Source organism: Ursus americanus, chromosome 21, assembly GCF_024610735.1.
Source record: "Ursus americanus isolate L20-20 chromosome 21, mUrsAme1.1.p, whole genome shotgun sequence".
Classification (NCBI taxonomy): Eukaryota; Metazoa; Chordata; class Mammalia; order Carnivora; family Ursidae; genus Ursus; species Ursus americanus.
Window position 1 is genome coordinate 49,025,505 of NC_142147.1, and position 10,749 is coordinate 49,036,253.

The following is a 10,749-nucleotide window of genomic DNA, read 5'->3' on the forward strand; positions in this document are numbered from 1 at the left end:
TTCTCTCCGAGAGGCCCCTGCGGCCCCAAGCGTGCCCAAAGTCCTCTCCTGTGTGTGACGAAACCCTGGACAAGATGGGGGTGCTGGGAAGAAACTTGAACCTGTCAAGTAAGTGCAGCAGCTCCAGGCAGGAAGCCTGTCAACGGACTGTTGCCCAGATTTCTTCACAGACAGAATAGGTTGGTTTTCCAGGCAAACCTGTTCCTCTCTTGGCAGAGTGGTATTGCATGGAACTCCAGTGCGGGATGTACGCACTCCCTCTGTTCAGGCAGAGCAGCGTCACACATTTTGGTGTCTGGAAGAGAGTCCCTGAGGCAGACTGTCTACCCACGGGGTTTGTGGAGGGCATCCCATGAGCCAAGACCTCAAAGCCACTCCTCAGGGCTGGCCCAGTGGCGACACGGGAGCAGAGGACCGGCCACAGAGGGTCTCAGGTCTCGATTTCCAGGCCAGGCCACAGAGAGCTGTGCTTGGGCCTTTCCTGTTTTGAAGTTGGGGTGGGCAGGCAGGGAGAGCAGTTGGGGCGACAGTGACCATGAGCACACAGGGGATGGGGCAGGGGCCCTGCTGGCGGAGAGCCTCATCCAGGGCCCTCTGCCCTGCGGAGCTCTGACCGTGAGTTTGGTGTCCCCCACAGAGTCAGCCACAACAACAAGGTGAATCTCATGACCAGTGAGAACCTCTCCATCTGCTTCTGGCCCACCTTGATGAGACCCGACTTCAGCACCATGGACGCCCTCACGGCCACGCGGACCTACCAGACAATCATTGAGCTCTTCATCCAGCAGTGCCCCTTCTTCTTCCACAATCGGCCCATCAGTGAGCCTCCTGGCGCCACACCCAGCTCCCCCTCTGCCGTGGCTTCCACCGTCCCCTTCCTCACCTCCACACCTGTCACGAGTCAGCCATCACCCCCCCAGTCCCCTCCACCCACCCCCCAGTCCCCCATGCAGGCCCTGCTCCCCTCCCAGCTTCAAGCCGAACACACGCTGTGAGCCATCAAGGCCTGGGGCAGAAGGAGACCTCTTTTCAACAGGGTGGCGTTTGGCCTTGAACAAAACCAGGTCCACCGGGGTGGGGGTGGGGCGAGTGTCCCCCTCCCCCGTTACCTTCTCAAGACCTCAGTGGGAGCAGGAGCCCCAGTCTACCGTGGGCTGGGCTGGGCTGGGCTGGGCTGGGCTGGGCTGTCAGGCCCCCTGAGCCCGGCGCTGCAGACCTGGAGCTGTTCGCAGGCATCAGCCAGGGGGCGCCCTGCCCTTTGACTTGGACCCTTTTGAGGACTGAACTGGCCAGGCAGTGGCCCCTGTGGCCCTCCACACGCTCACTGCTCCCCAGACCACCTCCCCCACCTGTCCACACATACCAGCCTCGGGGCATCCACCCACTGCTTGGACAGAGCCCCAGCCTGTGCCAACAGGAGGAGGCTCCGAGATTTGGGCCACCCCAGGGCGGGGCCGGCAACCCCCCCCCCCCGAACAGTTCCGGTCTGTTTCGTCTGTGTCTTCCCACCTTCCGTATCTGCATCCCCACCCCCGTTCGGGGAGCCCCTGTCCAGTGGCCTCCTTGGGAACACGCAGGCCACAGCTCTGTCAACCCAAGGTACAGTGCTGAGGGGGCTGGCCCGGCAGGTCAGAACAGGGAGGGCGGCTGTGTGCCTGGACCAAGAGTGTGTGACTTCCCCTCCACTTCCCACACGCCCCCTCCCACTTCGTAGGCTTTGGCGATGCATTCCCTTTAAAACAGAGAACACTGGAAGAAACGTGGAAAAACCCCTCCAGTAACTTAGAAAAGAAAGAGGAAGACACTACAGACCTCAAGATTGACCCCTTCTCCCACCTCTTGGAGAGGCAAGCAGGTGGCATATGGCCCTTGTCTTTGTCACAACAAAACAAGGATGCCCAAGGGTGGTTGCTGGAGAAGCTGTGGGGGTCCCACTTACGCCCTGTCACTAGATCCCCTTTCCCCAAGAAGGCAGTTTAAGCTTGGGAGAAAGTGGGAAAAGCTTGGGAGACCAGCAGACCAGCCTGGACCCTGGTCTGCCTTGGAACACACTACAGCGCTATGGAAACGCTACTGTGTGTGTGTGTGTGTGTGTGTGTGTGCGCGCGTGTGTGCGTGTGCGCGCGTGTGTGTGTGTGTGCGCGTGTGTGTGTGCGTGCGTGCGCGCACGTAGGAGGTATGCCTGTTCGAGAGGGCACAGCCAGGGGGGTTGCTGGGTGCACGGGGGGTTTGGGTTAGTGTGTTTGGTGTTGGAGTGGGGTCATTTTCATCCCGGGCCACAGAACACCAGCCTAGGGGTGTTCCTGGGAAGTGGGCGGTGTGTGGAGAAGTGTGGTCTGCCCGTTCCTGCACAGGGACATCCTTTGTGCTCCCAGCACCAGGAGGGCCTGGAGGAGCGAAAGTCACAGAAGCTGCCAGAGTCACGAGGAGGGCGCTGTGCCTGCCTGCCACACACACAGCCCCGTGGCCTTCCCTAGCCCTTCCTGGGAGATGGCCTTCACCTCAGCTTCCTGGCCTTCCCGCTGACCCCCGGAGAGCCCTTAGCATGCCCCACTTTCTCTCCCCCCAAAGCAGCGATCGTGCTAAGGCTGCTACAGATACTGGCTGCCCTCCTACTCCTCGTGGCTGGGCTGTGGCCTCCGAGACCGGGAAGCCTGACACGGAGGCCCCCTGGGCCGTGGGCTTCAGGGCCCTGCAGGCCACGCAGCCTCCAGGTCTCTTTGCACTTTAAGAAGCAGCGCCTGTGGTAGGTTCGACAATGTTTTGGGTCCCTCAGCCGGGTGGCCTGACAGCTGCCCCGAACAGCCTCCAGCCCCAGACTCTTGCTGTCGGCCGTTGGGAGGGGAGGCCCTTCGCTCACTGACTTGCTCCGGATAAGCTGGATACCTGTTACTAGTTCCTGTACGGCAAACTACGGTGCTTGGATAACCATCCTTGCAAGTGTCACCACCTCTTTTTAAGAACACTAGTCAAAAACAAACCTAAGGTACACGAACGTTTATGTAACTGCTGGGGAGGGATCTCTTCTGTGGGGGCTCTGTGCCCGATGCTCTGGGTCAGGGTTGGCAGGAAGGTGACAGGTCGGGTTGTGACGGTGGTTGGCAGACCTGCGGCCCTGGCTTTCCACCCCACCCCCTCTGTTCTGAGCCGCAGGCAGGTGAGGAAATCACTCCATTGAATGCATCTCTGCCTTTTTCTAGGTCACGCTCACCCACCTGCTCTGAGGCAGCCCCTCAGGGTGTTAGGTGGGGGTGGTCCGGGACCACCATCCCTTGTGTGAGCTGAAAAGTACCCCGGCCCCCCTCCCACCCACCCCCCACTACCAGTTTTCCTCTGCCGCCTCCTTTGTGCCGGTTCGCGGGGCCACCCCCCGCACCCCCGCCTGCATGCCTGGGCTGTGCCCCAGGAGCTGGACAAGCCCCCAAGCTCCCCCATCCCTGAGACTGTGCAGATGGTGACTTCTGGGTGTGTGGGCGGGGGCAGCTCACTGAGGAGGGATACGGGCTTTGTGCCCTTGCCCTCGAGGGAGTCGTGGGAAGCCTCTGGGCCAACAGCACCCCCTGCCAGCCAGCTTGGGGAGTCGCAGGAGCCCCTTCACCTGGCTGCTCCCAGTGTCCTGCCGGGGCTTTAAGGGTGTACAGGGGGGAACTGGTGGCACATGCCTGAAAGAGCCACCGTTGACGGGAAGCGCCAGGGGTTCCTCTTGTTTCCATTTCTTCTGTCAAGTGTAGCTTCTAGTTTTCTTCTCCAGACTGACTCGGGCTGGGGGATGTTTCTCTGTCCTTCTGGGTTGGTGTTGCCGTTCGTGGTAGTTGTGGGCCCTGGGCTTCAGCCCCCAGTCGGGGGTTAGCACCCAGACTGGGCACTCGGATGGGAGCCGCAAAGGCAAGCCTGGGCCTGTGTTGGGACGTGCCGCCGTAAGTGCAATGCTGTGCACCGCCCGAGTTCCGCCGTGTGACGCTCTGAAGAGGGCTTGCTTCCCCAAGGGGTTCTCGCGCGAGCGGCCCCGCAGCTCTGCGACGGAGGGAAGGGCAGCCTTAGTCCGCCTTGGCCAGAGTGGGTGAGGCGGTCAGCAGAGGGAGTAGGACTTGTTCCCTGCCCCACAGCCAAACAGTGGCTTGCCCGGGAGCTCTCTGCCGGCCCGTGTCGGACATCCGCAAGACAGTAGTTGCCGTATTTGGTGGAGATGAACAGCCCTTGGTTGCGTAAGGCTGATGCTGGCTCTGACACGGCCGCTTCCGTGGAGGAGGGGGTCCGAGGTGGTGCGGCCTGGCTTGTGAACTCGCCCTCGGTTCTTGGCCGTGTGGCATATTGGGGATCACAACGGCACATTTGTTCCTGCTCTCCATCAAGTCGTGCTTCCCATCGCTTGGCGTTCTGGAGTGCTGGGAAAACTCAGTACTGTTTCCTGTGTTCTACACCCTACTGCCACCTTGGTCTTCCTGCTGCAAGGCAGGAAGCGCACTGCCGGTGTGATTCTTCTAGCAGAGTGTGGGTCTTTGCCAGGTGGACGGAGGGTGACGTCATAGGAGCAGCACACTGGCCAGGAGGGGCCCGGAGCGCACACCTTCCCCTGGCCTTGGGCCTGGGGTCCTGGTCTCATGAGCGGGGAGGGGGAGTGGGGGAGGCCTGGAGGGCAGTCCATCCTCAGCCCTGAAACTTGAAAACCACCCTGTGTTGGTAAAAACCCTGTCCCTCTGTGCCCCCTTCCCGCTCCTGTGAGGACAGCCACGCTGTTTTGGGGTTTCCGAGAAAGGAGTGGATACCTCCTCGCTGCCACTGAGGGCTCTGGCCAGCCACTGTGTCTCCAAGAGCAGGAAGCCCCAGGGACTTGGGCGACTTTCTGGGGGCCGGGCTCCACAGTCCTGCTGTGCAGTTGGGCACGGTGTGCACCCAGAAACGGGGACAGCCGGCACTGTGCTCGCTCCCAGGCCTTGCTGACTCTGCAGACGGTGGACGAGGAGTCGCCCTCCTGTTGCTTGGCAGGTTCAAGCCACTCGTTTGCGCTTAGGTGAAAGGATGGAGCGAGTCATGTCTGGGACTGCTGGCGAGGGGCCGGTGTGAGGGGAAAGGCCATTCTCCTCTCCCGAGGTTCCAGGCTGCGGGCCTGGGAAGGCTCCTTCCCTTCTGGGGAGCCAGGTCTGTGCCCACGGCAGTGAGGTTACACATCTGTGTAGTCAAGACAGGGACTAAGTTATTGTTTGCATTAAAAAAATCCTGTTCCCTGTGTACATAAAAAAAAAAAAAGGCAATGTCTGAATTGTATGGGAATAAAACTTGTTTGAAAATTTGGAATAGTGCTGCTGCCAGCTTATTTTTCTGGTACTTGTATTTTCACATGTTAAATGATCTTTATATATGTTGAATTAACAAATATTTTGAGTTTCCTGAGAAAAAAAGCATATTAATGGTATTGAAATGTGTTAGTAGTCTGGCCGTGTGCCTAAATTTCTGTTTTGCAGCAAAAGTGGAGAACTGTATGTAAAGAAAGTATAACAATTATTTCTTTGTATTTTAGGGGCTTTAACCAGGACATCCTGTAGTTGGTGTTAGGAATGTTTGCTTAATTTCCAGACCTTTTTTTTTTTTTTTAAACACGTTGTGGGTTTTTGAGGCTCCAGCCTGATTAGTGCATGGTCAGCCGTCAACTACGGCGGAGGCGTCTCTGACTGACGTGCTTTTGTTTGGTTTTGTTTTTTAAAATCATGTATTTGCTACAAAGTATTGTACTCGTCTCAATGGGAATGGTGTAAAAAACTGAAAAGGCCTTATGTGATATGTATCATAGTTAATAAATCAATCTTGTAAAAAACCAAACCTGAGAGCGCCGAAGCTGGCCCCTCCCGCCAGGGCCCGGAGTGCGCTTCCCGCAGCGGGCGCAGCCTCAGGCCTGCGGGGACACCAGCTCCTCAGACGCTGCGGCCAAGGCCCTGGCACGCGCGGGACGAGTCTGTTCTCTGGCCACAGGGCGCGAGGATCCCAGAGCACCCCCACAAGAGGGTATGCGGGGGGCACGGAGGGGTGCTGCTCAAGTCCTTTAGCCGAAGCCCAACACACAAACCCCCGTGGCCACAGGCACCCGGCAGGGGACACCAAAGTCAGCAGCTCCTGCCCTGCCCTTTCACACCCTCCCAAACCAGATGTCTGAGCCACACTAGTGGTGCTGGGGCTTTACTTCTAGGGTGGCCCTGGAGTGTAAGCCTCTGTTACCCGCCTTCATTCAGGACAGCGCCTCCAGGGCTGGCTGGCTCCCTAAGTCCACCTGCATCCGTGACCTTGCTGTCCCTAGTGCCGCCATCCTGGCACAAGCCCTAATTCCAGCTCACCTGCACTCCGACGGGCAACCCCACACCCTAAACAGCCTCCCTGCCCTCAGTCTTGCCCCTTCCCATCCATCTTCTTTATACCCCAAAGTTATTCGAGAAGGAAGACCTGGCTCTGCATCCCTTATGGCAGAAGTGGGCTCTAGTCATCATACCGGATACCGCCCCCTTCCTGTGCCAGACGTGGCCTGTTGATTGCCCACACCCACAGAGCTCAGGAGCTGGCGCCGGAGAGGCCACCTGCTCGCACAGGCTTCTGGCTGGGTGGTCACTCGAGCAGGTGCCCGCTGGGAAGCAGGTGCTGACAGCCCTGCTGGGACACCTCACTCGATCCAGCCGGCCTCTCCCACGCTCCTCCCAGCAGATCGCCGGCCGCAGTCAAAGTCATTCACGTTCTCTGAATGCACGGGGTTGCTTCCCACATCCAGGTCTTTGCTTGTGCTGTTCCCTCTGCCTGGAATGCCTTCTGTCCACATGGCTCCGAACGTCAGGTCTCTCCATCAGATCCTCACCCACCCCTCAAAGCTAGCCTTCGTCTAGAAATTCTTCTTCTTCTTCTAATTCTTCTCCTTCTTCTTCTTCTTCTTCTTCTTCTTCTTCTTCTTCTTCTTCTTCTTCTTCTTCTTCCTTCTTCTTCTCCTTCTTCTTCTCCTTCTTCTTCTCCTTCTTCTTCTTCTTCTTCTTCTTCTTCTTCTTCTTCTTCTTCTTCTTCTTCTTCTTCTTCTTCTTCTTCTTCAAGATTTTATTTATTTGTAAGAGACAGAGAGAGGCAGAGGGAGAAGCAGGCTCCCTATGGAACAGGGAGCCCGATGCAGGACTCGATCACAAGACCCTGGGATCATGACCTGAGCCAAAGACAGACACTTAACTGACTGAGCCACACAGGCACCCCTAGAAATTATTCTAGAATCCCTCAAGGATTTGCCCAATATCTATTATTTGCTTGCCCTGGGGAGTTCATGTGACTCCCCATAAATGCTTCAGCATTAGTTCTATATTTTTAAAAATTCTCTACAACGTACAGTTGGTGCTCAATATGTGTGCTGGCGTAAACCTTTTTCTCTCTCATGTTCAGGTTGTGTGTAGATGTATACTTGCACCTCTCAGCCGCCATCCCCCCAAGTGGAGAGTTTCCGGGGGCAGGGCCTGTGCCCTCCCCCCACCCCCCGCCACTATGTCCTCCCAAGCTGTCTCAGGTCTCGGTTCGTAGATCACAGTGGTCTCAACCTCGCCCTTGACTGGATTCTCCGTCTTAAGCCGACTTCTCCCATGTGCCTCTCCAGCCCAGACCTCCGCTCCAAACCCCACACTCATCCACCTGCCTGTGCCACACCCAACAGCCCAAGTCCTAACCATTTCTCCACGGCTGTCCCCGATGAGCCAGAGACCCTGGAGTCCTCCGCCTGTCCCTCTCCCTTTCCCATCAAGCTGGACTAACTCCAAGGTCCGTGTTACGCTCCACATAGCTCTCAAGTCCGGCCCGTCTCCTCCACGTTCCCAGCCACCATCCTGTTTGAACCTCACCCAGATGTCTGTCCCAGCCTCCTCTCTGAACTTCCAGCCTCCCATCCACCCCTCTCCATCTCCTCAGGCAGCCAGAGGGAGCTTTTCAAACCAGATCTGGCCCTGCCACCCGTCCCTTAACACCTCCCAGGGCTCCCCAAATCCCTTAGAGGAAAGCCCCAACATTTCAGTCTGCCCATCCTCCTGGGAAGCCTTCCCCTCCCCCTGCGCTCCCAGCCTTCCTGCTCCCCAGGGGCCCACCCACCTCAGGCCTTCTGCAGAGCGGTCCCCTCCTGGAGCACTGCCCTCCCCACTGTCCACCCCTTCCTCCTAACTCCCTCCTCCACCTTTCGGTTTCAGCCCACCTCCTTCCTCAGCAAAGCCCTTCTCGACCCCAGACCAAGATGGACCCATCTGCTTTCAAGGAAAAACACACTAAGAGCATCATTCTCAGTTTGTTACTCATTTGAATTGTATTTGCCACTTAACACATATTTCCTGAGCATTTACTCTGTGCCAGGCCCCGGGGACACAACTGGGAACTGACATCTAGTGAAAGAAACACAGGAAACAGGCCAAGAAATGAATGTGTGCCATAATGTCAATCAAGCACGGGTAAGGAGTTAAGGATGTGGATTTTGGGGAGCAGGAATGCTATTTAGGGTGGTCAGGAAGAGCTGAGGAAGTGGCAGTGCAACAGAGCAGGGACCAAGGTGAGGTGAGTGAGACATTGGCCTTTGGTGTGAAACTTGAAGGGGATACAACAAAACGAAACAAAACCATGGTGCTCACAGTTTTAGATAAAAACAGAATCAGTAACAGCGCTGAGCCGTATTGAAGCCTGAGGCAAAAGGAGAAATCGGTAAGACCCATCCTGTGGTCCGGAGCAGAGAGTGAGGTGATGCAGGGAGCGAGGTGACACTGGATAGACAGGAGCACGGACAGTGGGAGTGGAGAGAGGAGGTCGGATGACTCCAGGGCTGACACAACCGTGCATCTGATCACCCTCTGTCCCACCCCCACCCCCATTCCCACTCCCCTGCGACACGCAGGGGTTGGAGCCAGCTCCCCAAGCTACGGCCCGCACCTGGCACAGACTAGGCGCTCCCGAGCCCCGCCACGGAGACTGCGGCGTTGCTGCTCGTGGCCACCAGGGGTCAGCAGAGCGCCGCCTGCCCAGCCCTGGCCGAGCCCGGCCGCGTGGGCAGCCGGGTTGGTGGCAGCTTAAGGGAGGGCGGGTCGGGAAAGCACGGTTAGAGGGACCCGCGGGAACTGGGGAGGAGGCGGGTTCTGAGAAATGGGGCTGGAAGTGGCCCAAGAGCGGCCTGAGAAGCAGCGGGACGAGCTACTGCCCCTGTTATTCCATCCACCCACCCGTCCATTTCTTTATAGTCACTCAGTCTCTGCGGTGGGGGGCCAGGCGACACAGGGTCTCGGAGGGCAGGCTAGTGAACTCCGAGCAGGGAGAAACTGGGTTGCATGGGCAGGAGCTCAGGGGTTGCTGAGATACAGGCTCGCAGGCACTCAGGGCAGGCAGTTGATATAAGTGTTAGCAAGGCAAGTAATGTTAATAAAAGCCGACGATGTGGGGACACTTACAAGGCAGCAGGCTTTGTTTTAATCATTTTTTAATCATTTCAACTCAATTGTCACACAAACTCTAGGATGAGGCTTTATCATTAGCCCCATTTTCCAGATGAAGAAACGGAGGCGCAGAAGGGGCAAGTGAGGTCACAAGCGAGTGAGGGGGAGTCAAGATCTGAAGCCCGGCTATCTGACCGGGAAGCCCACGGCTCTTCCTGTGGCTGCCCTTGCCAATGACCAGCAACAGAAATGGATTCCCTCACGGTTCTCCCAGCCCCCAAATCAAGGCGCCAGCCGGGTGTGCAAGCTCCCTCAGAAGGCTCTAGACGGGAATGGTCTAGATCACTTGTGGCTGCGGGTCAAATAAGATCACATAAGGTCAAATAAGATCACTTTCACCAGTTCCAGGGTTAGGATGCGGACAGATCTTTGGGGTGGGGGCCACTACTCAACACCCTACACTCTTCTCAACATTCCGTCTCCCTCACCCTGCTGCCTCGTCAGCTGGTGTTCAGGCCCTTGTCCCCTCTCCAGGGGGAGTCTGCAGGGTCACGGAGAGAAAGGCTCTCTCTCTCTGGAAGGCGTGCCCTTGGGTTGGGAGAGGCCGTCGACCAAGCCCCTGAGCATCCCCGCACGTGCCTGCTGGCGGCACCTGACCATGGCGGTCTCTGCGCCATCTCTGTGGCTGGTCCCCTAGGCAAGGGGGTCAGGGTGACCACCATGGGCTGCTTGCTCCCCAGGGGAGTGCCCTGGTGTGTTTGCTGCTGGCTACCAAAATGAATGTGGGCCTGTGGTCTTGCCAAGTGTCACCTGGGGGCAGAGGACCAGCCCAGCGATGCATCTCGCTCTGTTCCATCGAGGCTCATTGTCTTCTTTCTGTACCTGTGGATAGGTGACAGGTGACAGGTTAGCCCTTCCATCCTCTTGGAGATGAGAGTTCTTCCCTGACACTTCGGGTGGCCTGAAGGGGACAACATGGGGCCAGGAGATGGGAGGCCAACTGGGCAGCAAGGGTTTGAGGCAGAAGCAGCACTCGGGGGACATCCACATATCAAGCCGGGGGACCCTTAGATGTGGGGCCATTTATGGAGTTGGTGGGTGGGGTTTTTCTTTCATCCCCAACTTATTCTTCCTAGTAATGGTCAGTACTTGACCAGCCAACCTAAAATTGTGTGTGCACATGCGTGTGTGTGTGTGCGCGCACACACACACACACACACACACACACACACACCTGCTTTCTTTGTTTTCTCTAGCACTTAGCTCCATCTGACATTTTTTGTTCTTGTTTTCTCTCTTGCCCGACACCCCCACTAGGACGGGCACCCAAGTGACAGGA

At 57.4% G+C, this 10,749-nt stretch overlaps 1 protein-coding gene across 1 annotated transcript in view; it reads left to right on the plus strand.

Annotated features, from left to right (window-relative positions):
* The window catches only part of ARHGAP35 (Rho GTPase activating protein 35), a 118,684-nt gene extending 112,867 nt beyond the window's left edge, over nt 1–5,817 (plus strand). Inside the window, exon 7 of the mRNA XM_045772276.2 lies at nt 638–5,817. Within this exon, the coding sequence (XP_045628232.1) occupies nt 638–995 (358 nt within the window). The 3' untranslated portion in view covers nt 996–5,817. The remainder of the gene's footprint in view (nt 1–637) is intronic.
* The last annotated feature ends 4,932 nt before the right edge of the window (nt 5,818–10,749 follow it).